At 42.6% G+C, this 23,170-nt stretch overlaps 1 protein-coding gene across 2 annotated transcripts in view; it reads right to left on the bottom strand.

Annotated features, from left to right (window-relative positions):
- Positions 1-22,731, bottom strand: part of arhgef4 (Rho guanine nucleotide exchange factor (GEF) 4) — a 103,743-nt gene extending 81,012 nt beyond the window's left edge. The window contains exons 1-5 of one of the 2 annotated variants that reach the window (XM_085286126.1): positions 22,576-22,731; positions 22,000-22,055; positions 16,581-16,680; positions 15,242-15,376; positions 1,920-2,477 (exon numbers count right to left, since the gene is read on the bottom strand). In XM_085286126.1, the coding sequence (XP_085142252.1) occupies positions 1,920-2,477; positions 15,242-15,376; positions 16,581-16,680; positions 22,000-22,034 (828 nt within the window). In that variant the 5' untranslated portion in view covers positions 22,035-22,055; positions 22,576-22,731. Of the gene's footprint in view, positions 1-1,919; positions 2,478-3,822; positions 4,157-15,241; positions 15,377-16,580; positions 16,681-21,999; positions 22,056-22,575 lie in introns of those variants that run through there. The other variant, XM_085286127.1, reaches the window with a different exon arrangement.
- Positions 22,732-23,170: the final 439 nt, after the last annotated feature.

Raw genomic sequence — 23,170 nt, 5'->3', positions numbered from 1 at the left:
AACAACAGCTGTCTCAAGGCACTTTATGTTGAAAGCTAAAGACCCTACAATAATACAAAGACAATCATATGACCCCCTTTTGTGCAAGCACTTTGGCCACCTCGGGAAAGAAAGTATTGCACAAATGGAAGAAAGCACATCTTCAAGAAACTTAAAGAAGTCCAGTTGCTTTCTGTCCAAGCGCCTTAGATTATTAGTTGAAGAACTGTGCAACATCCGTCACTCGGCTGTGACGGCCGAGCCCTGACAGTAAGGTAGATCCTACAATACGCAGGCAGCAGATCCAACATTGCGAGCTGGGTTTCAGCTCCACTTCTAACCCCAGTCAGTATTTGCAACACTCACTGTGCTCATACAAAGCTTTTTATCAGCCGTTTGCTGAACACATCAGCAAACGACTGTTGCAGTGCAGCAACACCTGCTCTCTGGGCCTGTGTAAAATGGTTATTACAACGGAGGGAGGCAGCAGTGGTGGAATTTGGCACCACCGGCCCCAGCTCATATATCTCCTTAACCAGGCTCACCAGAGATGCAGTTTCAGCCTCTCTCCATGCTTTTAGGACTTTGAGGTGATATAGCTGTGTGACCGTACCACTTCATAGTCAACGTTGCCCACTCACCGTGTGACCACAAAGGGTCCTTGCCACTCGGTGAGCAACTTTGAACTTGAAGGGAGTAATACAAGCATTTTTTCTCCCAGTAAAATTCCCTGAGTCCTGTGTTGTACAGGCGCTGTTGACACTCCTGGGCCTGGAGCAAATGCACTGAATTTTCACAACAACCCCAACTGTGCAAAGATGCACACGAAAGGAGGTCGGACACCAACTAGTGAGAAACAGAATGACAAATGGAACAACACTGTCATCCCTTATGTAGCAGCTTTGTCAGAGAAACTCGGGAGAATCTTCTCCAAGCACGACATCCCAGAGCACATCAGACCCAGCCACACACTCAGGCAACAACTGGCCAGGACAGATTTCCCAAACGCAAACTAAGCAACAGTGTATGCTCTGCAGTGCAGTGAGGAGTGCTTAGACTTGTACATCGGAGAAACCAAACATCCATAAATGTATAGCACGACATAGAAGAGCCACCTTGACGGGGCTACAGACACCTTAGAGGGCAGGTATCAGAAGGAAAGCAGGCTGTGGTCTCTATGGAAAAAGGATAGAAGAAAAAAATCATGCAAGATCATTGCCTCTATTGCAGTGCTTACACACTCAAAGTCCACCCAGCACCCAAGCCTGGGGCTCTGGTGCAGTAGCACAAACCGAAGGGTGGCTCTCTGACAGTTACTTGCTGGGGATCTCTTCAAACAGAGTTTGTGAACAGCAAATATCCACCTTACGTGCAAATACAGTTAATTATGGATTGGGTGCATATATCAGCTTCTGTGATGCATGAACTGTCTTTGTGCCGTGTTCTTCTATGGTGTTTGGATTCTGTGCGAGTGTGGTGATGTAGAAATACTGTCACAGGTTTGCATATTTCTGATATCTCTGAAGGTAGGAACTGCTGCATCGGTATTATTACCCTTGTTTTTATCATGCATGTTATATCACTCTCACGTAAGTCTGTTTTGTCTTCGCTGTGCATTTTTCCACATTGTATTTGACACTGATTGAACCTGTAAATGTTTTCCCTGTTTAGAATAAGAGGAAGTGTTATTTACACATAAGTGCTGAGCAGGTCAGGATTTTGTACTTCTACATGCTCAACGTTACATGTTTCTAATTTTACTCCACATGCCTTCTCTCTTCTTCTTAAATCTGTGAATGTGTCTTGTTTTCATGTGCACAATGCTGCTGCTGTGTCTCCACAGTACTGTCCTGTGTTTCCTAGTCTCTATTCAGTCTGTCCCCACTGTTGTCCTCAGGTTGTACAAGCAACTTCACTACTTGAGTGTCTGAAGTGTTTACCTTTGCATCAAATGTCTCCGTTTTGTGTTGCTTTTGAATATGCAGACTGCATGGCTCTGTGCCGCCTGTAACAACAGTTTGTAAACTGCACTGCTCTTTTAGTTTCTCTGTGTTTAAATGGGGTTGGATCTCAACTGAAAAAAGGTCTTTTTTGATGAGTTTCAAAGGAAGATTTGGTGCCACACAGTTTTCTGGTCCTTTTTTCATGCTGTAAGTAGATGGTTTGACATAAGTCTCTGTGACATCTCGGTGGCTGTCCTTTGCTGATACTGATTCTCTGCGTCGAGCCTTAGTGTGCCCACTGCAGACGCTGACTCCCATTGTTTGTCGAAAAATGTAGGCATCCTCCAGTCGCAGCAAAGCGTCCACAGAATCCTCTCCTTCTCCACTAAAATCTGACAGGATGTCACTGTGCCATGAGCAGGAGTCAAAGTACTCAAATGTTTCCCCATCTCCTGTGCTTTGCTCACACCACTTCAGGGAAACGGTACCAAAGCCCCTCTCCTCTGAGTCCATTGCTGCAGAGAGGCTGTGAGAGTCGTCAGGGGCTTCCCGTGGCTGTGGAGACATTAAAGAAGACGAGGTTGAGTAACAAACCAACAAGTTTAGCACACACAGACATATATCTATCATTTTATACACTACCGGTCCAGTTTGTTATTGAAAACTATGCAGTTTAATGTCTCATTGCACTCTGAAATGAAAGCATAGTACAAATAACCAATTGGAGTTGAAACAAAAAAAAGAATTCATTAACTCATCAAAGTAGCCACCATCCATCCATCCATCCATCTCCATCCGCTTTATCCGAGGCCGGGTCGCGGGGGCAGCAGTCTAAGCAGAGTAGCCACCTTTGTGACGAATATTTGATTTCTATTGTAGAAACACGGCTGTGTTCAGCTGTTATATCTGCCAAAATTCTTCCCATATCTGCAGCACAAGTTCCCATAAATGTGGACCTTGTAGTTGCTTTGCTTTCACTCTTCTGTCCAGTTCATCCCAAAGCAGCTCGATGGGGTTTAAGTCTGGAGACTGTGCTGGACCTCCATGTTTTCAAGCTCACCACCCTGTTCTTTGTTCCTGAGGTGGTTCTGACACAGCTTGCACTGATGCTTTGGGTCATTATCCTGCTGTAGGATGAAGCCCTGACCAACTAGACACATACCAGAGGGTCCTGCATGGTGCTGCACATTGCTGTGTAGCTGTTTAGGTTCAGGGAGCCTCTCTTTGTGTGCAAAATCGTATACCGTATGCTCGTTTGTTTTGTGTATCTGTTTATTTCAGGTTCTAGCATTGTGCTATGCAAAGCTTTGCACATTAGCCTGTTTTTTGTTTTAGGCACCATTCAAAACACTCAAGGTCATCTTGAAAACTCATCAATCAGACTGACCAAGCTAGTTTAAACAAGTGCATCTGAAAATGGAGAGAGTCATTTTATGAATAGCTAGTGCAGCTGAAGGCTCCTGACTGTTGTACTGGTTCTCTCCTTCTTTGCACAGTCGAGGAGCATGTCAGGCTATCTTTCACTGTGTGTTGTACTCGTATGCAGGTGACAAATAAATAATCTTGAATCTTGTCTGCTGCCACTTAAGGTCAGTTTAACAAATATCAGGATCAAATGCTTATGTTAGCCAACCTTCTTCTTGTTTATATTGCTTTGCCTCTGCTACAGATAAGACAGAGGTCACAGTAATGTTTATGCTTTTCTGCATAGTAGACCTACCTTTGAACAGTCTGCAGTCTTATTGTTCATACATGTCTGCACTGTCAGCTCTTTGAAGAACCTCAAGCATGAAATGTCTCCATATCATTGTTACTTTGTAAAAACATTTCTGTTTGAAGCATCAGGCTAGTCCACACTCACACATACTACATTCTGTTAAAGGTCAAAGGTTGCACTTACTCTCCATTTCTTCAGTGCACCACCGCTGTGCAGCATCAGAGCACGAACGCGAATAGCAAACCAGCTCAGCAGAGCTCCCATGGTGTGGCTCACATACATTAACACTTCGAACACCAGCATTTACATACATGTGTCCAAGCTCTTCTCTTTCCCAGTACTACATCTTCAAAGATCCCTCCTGAACTCCTCTGCTTTGTCCATGATCATAATTAGTGTTTGTTAATGTCTTTGTTTGATCTTCCACCCCTTCTTTTCTTCTTTTACACACACAGATTTCATTAACAGAAAGTCTTGTAGCAAGATAACCATAGACAGTGCAAAGAGCAATCCTTCCTGTTTCGCAGTGTTTCAGGGGTGTGGTTACGCTACATTAGCCAGAGCTTAGTCCAGCCTCAAAGCAGCAGGTACACCTTGATCTCTAAATAACAAGGAAAGACACTAAGAAGCCCTGCTATAAATACAGAGCTGCGGTTTCAGACAGAGAAGCTCGTGATCTCTGCACGTAACTCAAGGACATGGGATTGTGCATGGTAGACACAATGGTCTGTTGGTTGGGTCTGCTATAAATTGCTTTTCAAAACTATAAAAGTACAAATTGGCACAAATCAGCGTGTGACACTCTAAGATCAGGGTGTCAAACATAAGGCCCGGGGGTCATAATCGGTTCAGCAGGACTTAAATCCCGCTGACTGGATGGCTTTGGAAAATGTGAAGGAAAACAGAAAATTTAACTGCAATTTAGAGGTTTTACAGCTTTTCCTACTGATAAAGACCTCCCGCATGGCCATTCATGCTACACAGAAGTAATTAAGCCATAGGTTTCTGTCATTTTCCGCATTTAATTCTTAAAACTATAGCCAAAGAGTCGTGCTGACAGATTTCTTTCTGTTAAAATAGCACTTCATTTTGTATACAAGATATTTCAGGGACTAAATGTGTCGTTAAACTTCTGAACACTGGCAGAAAGGGCAGTTTCATTGGTGTGACCCACATATGATCAAAGTCAGCTAGATATGCTTCCAATGTAAAATGAGTTTGCAAACCCTGCTCCAGATGGTTTATACAGTCCCCATCAAAAGTTTAAGACCATTTGAAAAATGGCAAAAAATCCTATTTTGCATGTTTGGATCTTAACAAGGTTCCAAGTAGAGCTTCAACATGCAACAAGAAGAAATGGGAGTGAGACAAAACGTTTTTTTTTTTTGAGCATGCAGTTTATTGAAAACAATGCTTAAACTGAAACAGGCTGTTACAGCTGATCATAAGTTTAGGACCACACCTCCAAAAAAAACCCGTAAACCCCCTAAAACAGAAATCAAAGATCCAAACATGAGCTCAGTCGTGAGGAGCTCCACCGTTATTGTTGATCACTTCAAAAATGTATTGCAGCATGCTTGATGTGTTTCCATGAGGTGATGGGAACATTTCTCCAAGTGGGAACAGATGGCCGCATGAAGGGGATCTACTGCCTGGAACTGCTGTCCGTTTTTGTAAACTTCCCTTGCCATTCACCCCCAAAGGCTCTCAGTTGGGTTTAGATCAGGGGAACACGCAGGAAGTCCAGAAGAGTGATGTTATTCTCCTGGAAGAAGTCCCTTGTCCTGCGGGTATTGTGTACTGTAGCGTTGTTCTGTTGTAAAACCCAGACGAGGGCCCTCAGTCATGAGGGATGCTCTCTGCAACATCTGGACACAGCCAGCGGCCGTTTGATGCCCCTGCACCTCCTGAAGCTCTGTTGTTCCACTGAAGGAAAAAGACCCCAGACCATTATGGCGCCCCCTCCACTGTGGAGCGCAGAAAAGGTTGGATCTGCTTGTCATGCCAGTAATGTTGGAAACCATCAGGACCATCAAGGTTACATTTGTTCTCATTACAATAAAACGTTCTTCCACCTTTCAGCGTCCCATGTTTGGTCCAAACGGTCAGTTCTGTGGCGTTCAAGGAGACGAGGCCTTTGAAGACGTTTTATGTTTTTTATAACCCTCCAGTCTCAGATGCCATCTGATGGTTATGGGGCTGCGGTGGGCACCAGCAACGTTTTAATTTGGGTCGAGGATCGTCCAGTGTCTCGACGGGCAGCCAACTGGATCCTCCAGCTCAGTGCTGGTGACAGTTTTTGGGTCTTCCACTTGACTTTTTTGTTCCATAACCCTCAGGATCATTTAAGAAATTCCAAATGACTGTCTTACTGCGTCCCACCTCAGCAGTGATGGCGCTGCTTATGCAGTTCAACAACCCAACCACGTTCAAAACCGTTCTTTTGAACGTGTAAGTGCTACTGGAACAACAGAGTCACACTGCTCAGGTTTTCTTCAAATGAAGAAAAAGATATTCACATCAAACCTGGTTAAAATACATCTATCAGAGTATTTCATGAATGAGAACCAATGAACTCCAATGAAGGCCAAAGCTTTGGCTCTGTGATCTAACTCTTCACTTAATCTTTAAACTACATGTTCAGAGCCAAGACCCACAGAAGCCTGTTGGCTTTCAAACTGATGGAATAAATATGGCGGTTATAACGATAACTCTTTTGTAAAATAATCAGAAGTATTCCAACCAAACTGTTGCACTAAAATCGTACATTTTAAGTGCTGTCTTTCATTTACTCTAATTAAGTGGAGCTGTGTGCCTTAAGAAGCTTAAGGGCTTAGTGGAGGAACCTCTCCAGCTGAAGATGGTGCACAACACCGAGGCACAACACTGACGCCTTACCACATTCATCGTCATCAATGAGATACTGCTCAGAGATGCTCTCCATAGAGCCTCCACATCAATGAGTTGAAAAATAGTGGTTTGACTTTAAGTTTAGAATTTGTCTGCTAAGCATTTTCTGTTAAATGAACTACAACTCTGTACTGTAGCGCTCACATTTGTAAACACAGGCAGATGTGTCATTTTCCTTGGTTCCTGTTGGAGAAGGTGTGGTACATAAAAATGTAAATGGTAACTTTCTCTCACATTTCCTCAGTAGGAATACTGAAGAGATTATCCACTCTGGGTCATGTAATGAAAAATGCCTCAGCAGAGGTGCCACAGAAGTTTCCTAGTCCTCAGAGTACACAGGAATGGTTCCACATTAAGCACAGCGATATTCAGCACCAAGTTAAAAATGCCTCATCTTCTTGTACAGCAGGGGTCCCCAACTCCAGGCCTCGAGGGCCTGCAGTTTTTAGATGTGTCTGTGATCCATCACAGCTGATTCAAATGGCTAAATGACCTCCTCCACACGTTTTAAAGTTCTCCAGAGGCCTGGTGATGAACTAATCATGTGATTCAGGTGTGTTGGCCCAGGGTGAGATCTAAAACCTGCAGGACACCGGCCCTCGAGGCCTGGAGTTGGGGACCCCTGATGTACAGAGTAAGCCAACAACAGCTTCTCCTTTTATTTGCAGTTTATAAGGCTTCAAACATTTTATATAAAGCAGCAAAGGTAAACGGTTTCTTTCTGTATGTGAAACAGTGAGTGAATCTAAGTGTCTGCCATATTCCAGCTGCACCATCAGACTACATTAACTGGGCTGGAATAAAGAAAACATTAAGCAGCTGTCTGCACTTCAGTGCAAACTGGTACATGTTCTAGTATTTATATTACTTATTATAGTCTCACTGCCCACTCTCAGCACATTCTATAGTTATAAAGAACAGCAAAAACTCCCTGAGTATTAAAAGAAGATCCAAGTTGGCTGCCACTTAAGAGTACTGTATCGAATGAAATGACTCGCCTAACTGTCAGTGTGTCTGTAACCACTGAAAACAAAAACACTCCCACATCCACAGACGAGGATCATGACATCTCACATCAGCCGAGCCTGCTGCTCAGCTGTTTCTGACATGCACACAAAGGTGAACATTTTATTGCTATTAAATTTTAGCTTCATATATAAATTACTTTTCATTATTTTATTTTATTTTTTTAAGATTTAACAATGTTGAATTTCCTGAGGGTTTGCCGTAGTCTGTTTTTGTGCAGCTGATAGGAACACCACGTCCACATGAACACAATCAACTGTTTGGGACTCGTTTCAAAAACTAGTTTTGAATTGAATTTCTGTTTGAAAATATATATTGAAACAGAGAAACAAGTAAATGGATTCAATAATCAAAGATGTACTTCTTACAGGGCAGCACGGTTCGCTTCCACCACCCGGCCGGGGACTTTAAAGTTCTGATGCTGGTCTATAAAGCTCTGAATGGTTTAGGACCAAAATACATCAGTGACCTCCTGACCCAGTATGAACCATCCAGATCCCTCAGGTCATCTGGATCCGGTCTTTTATCAGTTCCCAGAGTCAGAACCAGACACGGAGAAGCTGCATTCAGCTTTTATGCTCCTTATATCTGGAACAAACTCCCAGAAAGCCTCAGATCAGCTGAAACACTCAGTTTATTTAAATCCAGGTTGAAGACTCACCTGTTCTCAGCTGCATTTGAATAAAGCACCAAATCCACACTTTTAAGCTTAAATTTCAAAACTTACATTTAACTACTGATTTTATCTACTGTTCTGATTTTATCTGTTTTGATTTTATATACTGTTGTTTGTTTGTTTGTTTGTTTGTTAATTAGTTTTTGTTTGCTTGTTTTAATCAATTTTAAATCATGCTTTTTATTTGTTTGTGTTTCTAATGTCTCTGTAAAGCACTTTGAATCACCTTGTTGTTGAATTGTGCTGTACAAATAAACTTGCCTTGCCTTTCTGTGGGGAGTTTGTGCTCCCCGTGCTTATGTGGGTTCTCTCCAGCTTCCTCCCACAGCCCACAGTCATGCAGTCAGTGGGGTCAGGTTGATTTGAAACTCTAAATCGCCCACAGGCATGAATAGTTGTCTATGTGTTAGACTGGTGACCAGTCCAGGGTGTACCCTGCCTCTCGCCCTATGACAGCTGGGATAGGCTCCACCCCCCACGACCCTGAAAAGGACAAGCAGCAGAGGATGGAAGGATGAAACTGAGCTCGTGATGGCGTTCCTCCGAAACAAAGGGCTCCATTTCAAAAATATAGAGTATATCTGTAGGCTCTGAGAAAGAAGACAAGCGTAGCTACATTTTGAGGGTGAAATGATGGCTGTGGGGTGAAGATTACGGTCACAGCGGCAGGTTCAAGAGCTTTTGTGTGCCTCACACTTTAACCTGCCTCCAGCTCTCTGATAGCCATGAATGGGGAGGAATTTGATAGATTTTTGTGTGACATTTATGATAATAACTGTAAAAGCTGTAGGGGAATATACGGGTGTCTGCCTAAAGGAGCGACCAGAAAACTGAGAGAGGTAGGTCTCTCCATTCAAAGCCAATGTCACTCTATCAACAGAAAAAGTACAAATTTCAGCAACTGTACAAAATTTCAAAAGTCTGAATAGAGGCACATAGCATACAATCCTTCTGATGTATGAACAGTGACTAGTACTGTCGTTCCACGCCAGGAGAGTCCTGCTGGGGGTCTCTTTGTTGCTGCGTTCTCCACACTTCTATGTAGGTTCTCCTCTCCAGGTCCTCCAACTTCCTCCCACAGTCCAGAAACATCCATGGGATTCTCCTGCTCATCAGTGTGAATGATGCCTGTCTGTATGTGCTGGCTCTATGACAGACTGGATAGGATGTAAGGAAGAAAGTGGATGTATTTATTTGGAGAAATATTTCCCTTTCTTTTCTTTCCTCCTCCCTTATCTGCAGTGTTCACTGTCTGCTCTGCAGCACCTCTGCTGTCTGACTCACTGAACGTGGTCTAAAAGTGTACATGCTGTGTGGATGCAGCTTGCAAACCAGGCTTTCTTACCTTAGCTTATATTTTAGCATTAGTGATCTGATTCCTCGTGAAGTGTGTGGCACATTCCCCTTACCGTGGCAACACTGTGTTAGTGTGTTGTATAATAGTGACATCTGCTGGATTAAAAAAGCAGCTGCAGGTAACCTGAGTAGAGCGCTCATGGCAGGGTTTGTCTGTGGCAGTGGAGAAGGCGGGGTTAAATCATGCCTCACTGGAGAAAAGTTTTCTCATTGGTTCCATTGGTGATGATGAGCCAATCAAAGAGCACCAAAGCCAGTCTCCCCTCCTCCGCTCAGTATAAACACAGCGTGGCATCTCCTCACTGCACGAACACGGCAGCTGTATTGGTCGTGTGAGCTTTCTTACTGCATGCATCGGTACAGTTTGTTGTTCTTTGTGCTTCATGCATGCACCAACGATTCAGTATTGTGACACCTTCTGTCCAAATCCCACAAAGTTGATGCTGTTCATGTGGACGTAGCTTTTTCAGTTTCTCTGCTACGTCCACATGAGCAGGGATGTCCTCACCAGGATGGCTTTCTATCCACATATGAAAATAACACATGGTGTCAATAAAGCTTCAAAAAAGAGCGCAGAAATCAATCGATGACTCCAGTGTAGCTGTATCCATCTTTTATATACAGTCCTTGTAGTTGTCACCCATGAACCACATGAGCAGCTCAGAACATGCAGACCTGAGAAAGGTGGCACATATAACAATCAGTACACACTGTGTGGCAGAAAATGCTATTAATGTTGAACAGCACCGTACAAATGTTGGCAATAAACGTAACAGCGCACAGAACTAATCTTCCCACCATCCACAAACATTCTGCTCCAGTCTCTAACTTTCAGTGCAAACTCAAAAAGAGGAAATGAGAGACATCACATGATTTTAACTTTGTGCAGATCCTCCACAGTGATGTACACCACCTGCAGAAACACATTCAGACGTCACTATAGTGGGGAATTGTAACCACAGGGAGACAGTAACAGCCATCTGTCATACAGCAGCATACGTACATCACAAACATTTCTAAGATCAGTGATGGCACACGATCTGAACAAAGGTTACTGTTGTGAAAACTGGAGCTTGGAAAGAAAAGTTTCTTGAAGACGTTTCACCTCTCATCTGAAAAGCTTCTTCACTTCCAACTCACAGCTGTTTGAACTCTACTGCAGGTTACTACACTTTCAACACCTGGGTCACTGAGCCACTATTGATCACATGACTCATCACACAAGCCAAGGTTTGAAAAAAGGTGTGGTCATTATAAGCAGAGGGTTCAGGTGAAGCCATGTCATGTGACCTATTGATGTGAGAGGATGTTGGCACGCCACCTCAGAACTGCGCTGTAGGTTCAGACAGTTTGTGTGTAAAGCTGCCTCCTGTCTTCACAGATGGTTATACAATCATTAATGATCTTATTGATCATGAAACTGACCTCACGACCAATGTTCCCTCTAATTTTTCACGTGTGTGAGCAAACTCACAGACTCCCTGAGCGACATCAGACGTGTGCACTGTGGTGACGACAGCATCGCATCCATCGAAGTTACATGGTTTATAAAAATAATCAAATTACAGCATTTACATTTCTGTTAGAATCCCTTTAATTAAGAGCTTTAGCCCACTTACAGTGACAATTACAAAAATATTTTTTAATGACCTGTGCACTATGTCAACGCTATTGGAAGTATGAATATTTGAACTATGGCAAAACATGAACGGCCAACCAAATCAAGCCTACTATAAACTCCAATTTTGAAACTTAACATTTTTATTATAAAGCTCTGACTTGTGTTATGATGAGCCAGTCTGTGAAGCTCCTGTCCTACTGCGGTCTGGGAGACAGTCCTACTGTCCTGTAACTCTTTGTCTGTCAGTATATAATGATTATATGCATTTTTCTAATACTCAAACTGGTGACAGTATTTAATGATCAATATCCATAAATGAAAACTCAATAAATGACACTAGATGAGCAGAAAACTGATTAAGAGCTTAAATTTCACCTTATTTTTCCCGTCTGTCCTTCTCACGTCGTCCAGGTTGATGGCCTCGTCTGCTTGCAGCTTTGACTTTATGCGCATCAGCTGGTCCAAATGCTCCGCCTCAAGACGATTTCTGGATGCTGCTTTGAGACGATTCATTAAACTAAAGCCTCTTTGGCAATCTGCACTGAATGCTTGAAATATAGCACAAATATCCACAAGCTGCGAGATGTGTTTTAGCTCCTCACATTTTAGCGTTGCAGCCTCCATATCTGAGAATGTGCTGATTGACCCATGTTTAAGTTTGTGCCTCAGTATGTACTTGAAATCAGAATATTCACTGTTTATGACCTCCACTGAATGTGGAGGGTGGAGAATGGCCTCATACTTCTTTGCCAGCGTGGCAATGTCTGCTGCTCCATACTCAAAGCTGATGTCTGAGGTCAATGCCTCAATGTCAAGTGCAGACCACTCCTATAATTCATCCTCTGGAAAATCCAAGTGATCACAAAGCTTACGAATAACACGAGTAATCTCACTGGTATTCCTGCCATCAGCAGATAAGGCCCTCATCGCCTCTATGACACGGTCACTCCACTTAACATCCTTTTCCTCTGTCAAGTATTGGGAACGCAACTTCTCAATCTTTGCTCTTGCCAAGCAGTGCCCTTCAGTCAGGTTGCATCTTTGAAAAGAAAGACACAGGTGTGCCAGCTCACCCAAAACATCTCCCAGAGCGGTGAGAGTAACCTTGAAGTTTGAATCGGTTAGCTTTTTGTAACAGTAATTTGCCACTGGATCTCTGTTATCACTGGATTCTCTCTTGCAGTATTCTTCCAGCACAGTGTAGTTCCTCAGCATTCACAGCTCAGTGACGTGACAGCCATCGCACTTCACTCAGAGGCCTGAATGACAGTGCATCCTCATCAAGAACATTTCTAGGTCTTCCCGTTTTCCCCTCTTTACAGTGGATCTAGAGAAAGTGGAGTAAACTGTTCTAAGAAGAGTTCCCACATCACACATCAAAGGTACATCTTTCCACGCATCATCAATGCCCAAGTCCTCTCTATGGGCCACACAGTGTTGTTCAGTTAAGTGTGGTATTTTCCGCTTTAATAAAGCTGCAACTCTGTTGTGCTTTCCTCGCATTACTGAGGCACCATCGGAGGTCAGCATCACCATTCTCTGTAGGGCTGGGCGATAGAAACGATATACGATAGAAACTATATAAATTTGGCCAACAATAGAGATTTTGACTATACCGCTCTATCGCGAAAGCGCATGTTGATGATGTCATCAAGCTGCACCTGTTTTGGTCGAAAGCATCGCAGTGGCTACAACCATTATCACTGCAAATTATGCTGACAGTCACAGCAAAGAGATGAAGCACCTTTGAAATATGGGGAAAGCCAAAAACTGCACTTCCTCCACTTCTGTAACATTGATTCATTAATGTTGAATTCTCTGGCAGCTGCTCTGTTCCCATGTTGTTGCAGTATATTAATAACTAACCTGGTATTGTGGATGAATAATCTCAGTTGTTCTCCTGACTGAAGTTTGGCCCGTGTACAGCATCCTGCTATGTGATTGCATTTGTCCCTGACCACCAGAATCCCTCACGTTAACTTTTATCGAGTGGAAAAAAAGTTGGCTTCATCCTCCAGCTTCACTGTGCTAATGTTATGCTAACATAGCTGTGTCGCTAGCAATCACGTAGCACAACATTATATACCAGCTAGCCCAACTTCAGTAACCCTACAAACGCCACTGCTGTTTAGTTTCCTGTCTTCATTTATGTTGGAAGTGACAGCAGAGCTGTACGTTTGAATTAGTTTCAAATCTCTCTGTCAGAACATGGTAGGAAATGTTTAGGTGGAAACTAGCGAGCTAACTTCCTGTTAACTTCTAACTCCGTTACATTTAATAAATCTGTTTTCATGGATGTTAAACTTAATTGTTACACCTGGTAAAGCAGCAACGCTGATGATTTTATTAAAGATGAAAGAATTTAGACGTTTTTAACTCTCAGTGTTTGTTTGACTTTGGGACCTGAAGCAGACGGAGTTTAGGACCCAGATTACTCCGTGAAGCTCCTCACTACGGCAGCCATAATGCTCTGACATCCATCAAGCAGTGCTGCTTACCAACATTTTTAAACTTAAAACATTTTTAACAGATTTCTGCCCAAATCGGTTCGAGGTCAGTAAGCACAACCAGAATTCATACATAAGGCACACTCTCGATTTTTGAGAAAATTAAAGGATTTTAAGTTTGGAAAATACGTTATACAGAAGAACAGAATATATCGTGATATATATCGTTACCGCACATGCTTCAAATTATATCGCGATATGAATTTTAGGCCATATCGCCCAGCCCTAATTCTCTGCATGTCTAGTTCATGCCGTGCATGCGGTCAGCTGGATGATGCCACCAAACAGTTTTATGGTTGACGTTATTTTCCTCCCTGGATTTAATATACAGGACTAGCATTTTGTGCACTGTTACGTCTGTGCTCTCACCTATGATCAGGGTGTGCCGAGGTGCATTTTTAACTTCACACATTGTCTCATTCTGCACTACTTCATTGATTGAATTCACAAACTCAAAGGCATCATCTTTGCTTCGCCAGCTTTCTGGTACACTCACATACTTTGCCATGTGATGGTCAATTTGTTGAACCGACAGCAGAGAAGAATTCATTTTGAAGGCTGGTAGAATCTTGTCGATGAGAACTTTAACTTCTTCGGGGTTGGATTTCTTTCTGAGTGACAGCTGTTCCTCTTCTCTCGGTCTTTGGCGCTCTCTCCCAACAACGTACCGATCCCCATTCCCATCGTACATCTTCTCACAATTCCAGCTGCTTTCAAATGACTTTTCTGTTGAATGTGGCGCTTGAGGTATTCCAGCTTCCATTCTGTCCACACTTTTCCCTCCGAAAACTCGCTTGCGATTTTAGCTTCGCAACATATTTTGCAGACCAGACCTTTCTCGCTCAAAAAAGAAAAAATCTCTCCCAGTTTCACAGTTTTTTCTCCTGTTTGCACATATTCTGACAGCCATTCCATCTTAAAAGAGTCGCATTTCTTTTTTACTTTGGCCACTGTGTGCCACTGCCTGTTCGTTTTGCCATTATTTTAAAGGTTCAACATAAGCAGCACTCCACATCGGCCACACCCCTTTGTTAGCTAAACATGAGCAGCATTTAAGGACGCTGTCAACCACGTTGATGAGCTGTGCATATACGAATGTGAATCGCATCATTGGCTGGAGCAGCCAGTCACCGCTCACTTACTGACTCACACTACAAAACAGAATCAACTGCTAACGTATTTATTTTCATTTCAATTCAGGTTAGATTTTTTATTTTTGTGCGCTACAGAGATTTTCTGTGCGCAGAGACCGTGCCAGCAGTGCACAATTGCGCACGCGCGCAGCTTAGAGGGAACATTGCTCACGACCCAGTGGTGCCAGTTTAGCTCATTATGCAAACGTAGATGTTTATAAGGCTGGAAACCAGCAGTCAGCTGAGACTGAAGACGTCACTTAGATGAGTGCTGAAAACTCCTCGTCCACAAGAACAGAACCAACTTTTGGGGGAAAAGAAACCTGTCTTTGGTGATAGAGCATTTAGGCAATGAAGAATGGTTTACACTCACCTTATCATGGCAGGGATCTGGATAGTCACAGATGTCCTCTGGAAAGGCAGACCGTATCAACATCTTCACCTCTTTAGGGTAGACGTAGGTAGGCTGACACTGATCCCCCTCCTTCACGCCAACCTTGTTAAAAAACTAGGACGGGGGTGACAGGAGTTATATGATAAAGATGATAGAATAATACAATGTATTTCATGACAGGGACCACCTGTAAACACAGAAGACCAGTTTGTGAGCAGTTACCACTCATCACCCAGTCTCAGTCTCAGTTTCCTTGTCCTGAATTGAATCGTGATGAAATGAAGTCCACACTTTGTCCTCTGCAGAAGACTCCTTCAGCTTCTTCTAATGGTTATATATCCTGCCTGGCTTTGGAATATCTGAGGACTCAGTGTGAGTATTAGTCTGTCATGACTGAAACATCTCTACATGAATGTCTGCAGGAGATTTTCTGATGGCACAAAGCTTTGGGGAGTGCTGTAACCACTGGGAGAAAACCTTGCTTATTGTCATTAATGAGCTGAACAAAACAGTACAGACACAAACATGTGCCATGGCTCCCTGGTGTCACCCATCGTAGCCAACCTTTACCTGGAAAGTACAGCACCAAGCCACTGGCACAGATAGGTGGATGTAGAGTAGTAGAAGCCTTCACTGTTCACATCAGCTCAGTGGATAGAAACAGAAAGTTCACCAGGGCAGACTCAAACAATAAAAGTTTGCTTTGCACAGTGAGGAGAAAGTCCTCAACATTGGAGTTTACTGGAAGCTATGCCTGCAGGTAAAGATTATTTTGGTAACTGACTAATCCACCAATTGTTCTTTGAATGTTTCAGTGACTCTTATCTCCGCCTCCTGTGGGCACACCTGTTCTAGGCTCCAGGACCTCACCTGCTCAAGACTGTGAAGACCAGCCTGTTGTCTGGTTAAAATAATGACCCAGGAGACATTTGAATTTGAAAGCAATCAATTGTATTTCTAACATTACTCAATATGTCCGTCAGACTAAAAATGAATTCTAATAATAATAACATAGAAGCTGTACATCTGCATCTAAAGGTCAAAGGTCACTCTTTGAAGAATGTAAATGTTTCCATTGTAGACAGACATGGCTTTTTTTACTCCTCTTTCTGTCTTCTCTGTGTCCACTGTGGACAACCATGCTTGAACAGAAGGGGTTCAGTCAACTCTCTGCAATGCTGAGATCGATTCCCAGGCCCCTCTTCTTATGTGCATATATGGGATCCCCGTCAAACACTAGCATATACTGTGCTGTTGTTCTGTGGTAAGAGAACGCAGTACTGTAAAGACATCTACGTGTTGCTACTAAAGTACACACCAGTTTCCTCTGCAGAAGACGGAAGACCTTCTTGCGACGGGCGTGGTCATTCCTGAGGCGTGTGGCAGCATGTAGCAAAGATGCTAACCACCCGGGAAGCCTGCAGAAGTGGCCATAATAGATATAAGTGTAGGTATAACTCTTTCCTGTACCTTATCCCTGCAGCTACCACCCTCTAACGTAAGTAGATAAGTACCAGACCATATACCACCCAGCTTTGCTCACTCCACAGTCCCAGCATATTCTTACAATATCCTCTGGGCTGCTTTGCAATAAAGACTTTGACCCTGTCTCTGTGTTCTGATTTAGAGCGCAGCTGATAAACCTAAAAACATGTTTCTATGCAGTTTAAACGCCTACTTCTGAACAGCCATCAAGTACTTATTTATCTGTGCATCAGCATTGGCAGGGTGGATGGAGTGTTACAGTTACAGTTTGGTAAATGCTGCTTTAAGTTACGTTGTTCCACATGGACACTAAGACTCACACTGTGGTGCAGGATATTCCTCACTTAATTTAACTATTACACTTATCTGCATTTATATAAAGCAGTATACTTGCACAGTGACTAATGGTAGTCTTAAGGTTTAACTAGAAATCCTACATTTAGAATAATGTCATCATTATTGATGCTGAGTTTAGAAACGCAACCAACTGTCACAACTTGCAGATCGTCTGGACTGTTTATGTGAGGACCCAAATCCACACCAGGAAAACAGGAAAAATAAACGAAAGACGTCCCGTTTATTAAGGCAGACACACCAAACGGGGAAAAATGCATAAATAAACTAAACAGAGGAACGGCTGAACTGGAAGAACTAAGGACATAAAGTAAAAGCCTGGAACACTAGAAAAACCTCGGAAACACCAGCGGGAAACAGAAGAGACACGGAGGAACCATGGACACGATGACAAAGGTCACGGAAAACTCACACAGTGGCTGTGTCCCAATTCAGGGTCTGCACGCTTGAAGTACGCATTTCAAGTGCGGTTACGTCACCGCCACGCGACGACGGCTGTCCCAATTCGAAGTGTACTTCAAACGCATACTCCAAATGCGCCGTCGAGTTCCCCAAATATCAAGCGTGGTCCGGTGCACGCTTCGTGGTCCCATATATCCCACAGTTCATAGTGCAGCGGTGGGTGTGGATAATTTTGCTGCAAAATACGGCAGAAGGGAGCGGCAGAAGAGTGAACTGTGAAAAGTAAGTACTGAATATGACGTCACTTATTTATGTGCGAATGTTTAATAACGAAGAAAATTAAAACATTACTGTTGGCCACATGTTGGCAGAGTTGTGCGACATTAGTGATGTTTGTACTTTCAGTGTTTACTTGGTTTTAAAGCCCCTACATATATATATAGTCGACCTTAATCGTACAGAGACTCTAATGATTTATGGATAATTAAAGTCAGTCATATATCCACAAACACAACAAGCTGAAAGTCAGTGATGCTGCTCGGTTTCCTGAACATCACGGCACAAGCAGGATCCACTGCACTGTTAATGTGAGCTGTGTTATATTGCTGCCTCTGTTCGGTGGTGTCGAGCCAAACGGACTTTAACGTGTGTTTGAACGAGCTGACGGTTCACTCGTTAAGCTGAAAGAAAGATGCTTTAATCACAGCAGTCACACATGTGTCCACTGCACCATCTGGAACTCTTCTTGTTTACACTCGTAATAACACAAACACTAAATCCTGCTTCTCTGTGCTGTTGTGTAGCAGTGTGTACACCTGAGACTGTCACCTGTCTGTCTGTCCTGCACTCTCTCTCTGTTTCTTTCTCTCTGATTGTGGAATAAAAGTATGAACATGTGTTTATAAGTTACACTTGTGTTTGAATCCTGCAGCTTATCACACATTTGATTTCCATGTGTGACGACTGCAAGTGTCCAGAGTGAGGACAGACTGAGGGACCCACTGCTGCACATCATCTGTGAGGCTTTGCAGCCCTGATGATCCACCAGGACAAACTCAGCAGTGTGTGAGGAAGAGGAGGAGGAAGAGCCAGCAGCAGCTGACAGATGGAGAGAATAGACAGACTGTTCCCTGTTTGTGAAGGACTGCTAGGAAAGTTTAACATAACTGTCTGTGCTGAATCAGTCTTATTAGGTAATGTTCAAATAATGTGATCATCCCAGTGTTTCCAGTGTGGGAGAAAGTACTCAGGGCCTTCAAGTTACACACTATGAAAGGCAGCAACAAGTTTAATGTTCAGAAACCTAAAGTCTGTATCAGCAGCAGAATGGAGCTAAAAATAAATGCTGGTTTCAGTTCTATGAAGCTTTGAGTATTTTGGATCAGTAGCTGCTGTGTGTGTTGCATCATATTGCTGTAACTGTTTATATGCTTTATATATTCTGAGCTAAGTTGATCTATAGTGTTACATCATATTCTATAAGGATGTTATGTGTTTGTAGACTTTCTGCCCAGTTTGACCCATTTAGCAGACGTCAGCCTGTTTAAGGCTCTGATATCTATTCTGTGTGACTTACAGCAGTTATGACATGGTCTGATTTTCTCACCCAATAAAGGAATATTTCATATATCAGTCGACTCTTCATTCTATCAGACACAGTTACCACAGCTCCTACATTTGCTTTTTACACATGTATGTAAGCATTGAGCCAAATTTAGTAATGCCAACATATTAAATGAACAATATTTGTCTCTTATATATAATACATCTATATATGCACTGTCAAAGATACTCGTCCTTGACTGAAGATTTAAGGTGATAGGAAATATAAATAACTGCAACTTGAATCTTTGACCCAGAATTCAAGCTCACTGCTGTAATATATCCTGTAATATCTCTCATAATAATCTGACAATAATATAATATTGGCCATATTATATTTACATTACCACAGTGAGATGACTTTAGTCTCATGAACAACATGAGCTAATTGTTATTTACTAACTAATCTTAAATGAGTGTTCAGCACAGAAATGAAGCCCAACAATCATGTTTACAGTCCCGTGGTCTCAGCCTCAGATACTCAACTAATCACAGTGATGTCATGACAAAAATGAAAGACAAACAAAACATTTTCTCCTTCATTTCTGTCACACAAAGCTGTATGTAACGTTTCTCGTGGTTAGTATCATGGTTGCTAGGCAACCTGAACAGCGCGACGGAGGCCAGACCGTCCCATTTCACACGCCTCTCACTTCCGCACTTCTCGTACTTATAGTACGAACCGTGCGTACTGCGCGTACTTCAAGCGTGCAGACCCTGAATTGGGACACAGCCAGTATATACAGACAGGAGGTGATGAGGGAAGTGGACACAGCTGAGACAAATTAGGGGCGATGAGGCAGAGGGGAACAAAACAGAACACACTGAACACGGGACGCAAGACTGTCAAAGTAAAACAGGAAGCACAGAGACGCGGGCCTAAGACTCACACACCTGACATAACATTAGGGATAAAACAGGGAGGCAACGAGACGACAAGAAACACCAGGAGAGCAACACGGGAGGGAGAGAGAGGGAATCCAAACATGGAGACGAGACAGACGGAGGGGCGAGCGACACACACGGGCGACACGGAGTCAGGCAAACACACAAGACGAAGCTCAGGGAAACGCACAACACTAAACAGAGTTTACACAGGAACCAAATCATCCCCGTACACAGAGAATAACACAGCTCAGGACTTCACAATAAGCAGTGCTCTTCAATACTAAACAAATGATTTCTTAAAAAGAAACACACTTATTATTATTATAGGAAGCAGTTTGTTACAACATTACTAGTTATTTCTTAACATTACATGCACTGTCCCTTCATTTGTAACTCACAATGTAAACCTCAGAATATCGTCCCACACTGACACAGGCTCCTACTGACACTCAGCTGATGTTCAATAACACAAAGCCATGAGCAAGTAGAATCTACAGTAGAGTCTACAGTAGAGTCTACAGTAGAGTCTACAGTAGAATCTACAGTAGAGTCTACAGTAGAGTTTATAGTAGAGTTTATAGTAGAGTCTACAGTAGAATCTACAGTAGAGTCTACAGTAGAGTTTATAGTAGAGTCTACAGTAGAGTCTACAGTAGAGTCTACAGTAGAGTTTATAGTAGAGTCTACAGTAGAATCTACAGTAGAATCTACAGTAGAGTCTACTGTAGAGTCTACAGTAGAGTCTACAGTAGAGTTTATAGTAGAGTCTACAGTAGAATCTACAGTAGTCTACAGTAGAGTCTACAGTAGAGTTTATAGTAGAGTCTACAGTAGAATCTACAGTAGTCTACAGTAGAGTCTACAGTAGAGTTTATAGTAGAGTCTACAGTAGAGTCTACAGTAGAGTCTACAGTAGAATCTACAGTAGAGTCTATAGTAGAGTCTACAGTAGAATCTACAGTAGTCTACAGTAGAGTCTACAGTAGAGTTTATAGTAGAGTCTACAGTAGAATCTACAGTAGTCTACAGTAGAGTCTACAGTAGAGTTTATAGTAGAGTCTACAGTAGAATCTACAGTAGAGTCTACAGTAGAGTCTACAGTAGAATCTACAGTAGTCTACAGTAGAGTCTACAGTAGAGTTTATAGTAGAGTCTACAGTAGAATCTACAGTAGTCTACAGTAGAGTCTACAGTAGAGTTTATAGTAGAGTCTACAGTAGAGTCTACAGTAGAGTCTACAGTAGAATCTACAGTAGAGTTTATAGTAGAGTCTACAGTAGAATCTACAGTAGTCTACAGTAGAGTCTACAGTAGAGTTTATAGTAGAGTCTACAGTAGAATCTACAGTAGTCTACAGTAGAGTCTACAGTAGAGTTTATAGTAGAGTCTACAGTAGAATCTACAGTAGAGTCTACAGTAGAGTCTACAGTAGAATCTACAGTAGAGTCTACAGTAGAGTTTATAGTAGAGTCTACAGTAGAATTACAGTGGAAACAGGTTTTTGTTCAGTTCTTCGTTTCATCTGATTCCACATGAATTATTAAGGTTCGTTTAGATCATGCTCTGAAACAACTGTCCAAAGAAGAACCAGGAAGTGTTTCATAACAGGGACCGAATGGCAGGAATGAAGCGATATACATAATGAACTCTGCAGTGAACAAGAGCAACAGTGACTAAAGGAGAATCAGCACAGGTGAAGGGAAGTGGGCGGGCCCCGAGGTAAACTTTCCTCTACATCCAGGCGAAAGCCAGAGTGAAGTACACTGCTGACTGACACGTGCCCTCGTACCAAATACCACAGCTCTGCTAGAGGACTCATTAAAGGGTCACTTTAGAAGAACTGGAGCTGACAGCAGGCGCACATTAATGATTTAGCCGAAAAATGACTAAAACAATCAGGCTTTATGTATGTTTTCACCCCCGTGGGGATATTCTGTCATTCTGTCACAGCTTTTGGACGACTCGACGCTGGATTCTAAACTGAAAGCTGGGAAACTTGAACTTACCCGAGTGAATGGCAGAGATCAATATACACATTCATGATGATGGACAACAGCAATGTCTGTGGACGAGAACGCCAACAGCATATTAGGGTTATTATAGTTAAACTAAAACTATAGTCAGTAAAAAGCACTCTGCTGAATGTGAATACAAACAGCACCTATAACTAATACGAACCCCAACAACAGTATAAAGCTAGCTGGACCGGTACATTTGGTAAGTGGGGCTTTTCTACATGATCAATGCACTGATGCACGCACACATAAAGAATATCAGCTGTTATCTGTTCTAACACTGTTATTTCATTACTATGGGTTTTTTTTAATCCACGGAACTGCAATAAAATGTTTCAGTAACTCTGGATAATTGAAACATTTTAACGCCTTGTGTTTTTATTGCTATTTTGTAACAAAGGATATTTTTATACCATAAAACATTTTGTATTTACATTTCAATTCTAGGAGGGACATGAGCTCATCATGTCTCACGTTCCTGACCACACAGCTACTATTACAACTTATTATTATAAACAGTTCTTTGCTCTGTGTCAAAGTCGAAATGCGCTCATAGTAAAGCAGAACCTTTTGGATGCGGTTTCCGTTGAACAGAACCAAGTTAATGTGGATTATAGATGAAACTTTCAGTCCACATCGCCTTTGTTCAACGAGTCCGAGCTAGCAGCAGGTAGCTAGCTAAGCTGTCATCCATTAGCCTCGCTCAGCCTGCTAACTAGAGTTTGACTGCAGGTGATGAATGTGACATTTTACTGCTAATGTTTGTTAGCCTGCTAACAGTTCGCTTGGTGAGGACTCGCGCGCTCCTACCTGTCACCCTCTCCTGAACAGTGCGCGTGCACTCTCCGGACTTTTGGGGGCGTGGTTTAACCCTGAGTGACGATGACGGTGGCAGCACTGAGCAGGCTGACCGACTGATGACATGGTTACGGTTCAGTAGAAAACCATCACCCAGCGGTTCCTGTCAGCTCCTCCACCTACGACCTGCACACTGTAGTCATCATCACACCTGTGTGTGTGTGTGTGTATACACACATACATACATATATATATTTAAAAGGGACAGTGCAGTTTAACATAGTCCAAGTACAAACATGAAAGTAACGCACGTACGTTTATAGCTATTGCTAATTGTCAATAACTGTGCCTTGTTGGGCTTACA

Source organism: Mchenga conophoros, linkage group LG9 (assembly GCF_057382185.1).
Source record: "Mchenga conophoros isolate Kocher_MC1m ecotype Shallow Benthic linkage group LG9, M_conophoros_male_GT1.1, whole genome shotgun sequence".
Classification (NCBI taxonomy): domain Eukaryota; kingdom Metazoa; phylum Chordata; class Actinopteri; order Cichliformes; family Cichlidae; genus Mchenga; species Mchenga conophoros.
This window is presented reverse-complemented; position numbering and strand designations above follow the sequence as displayed.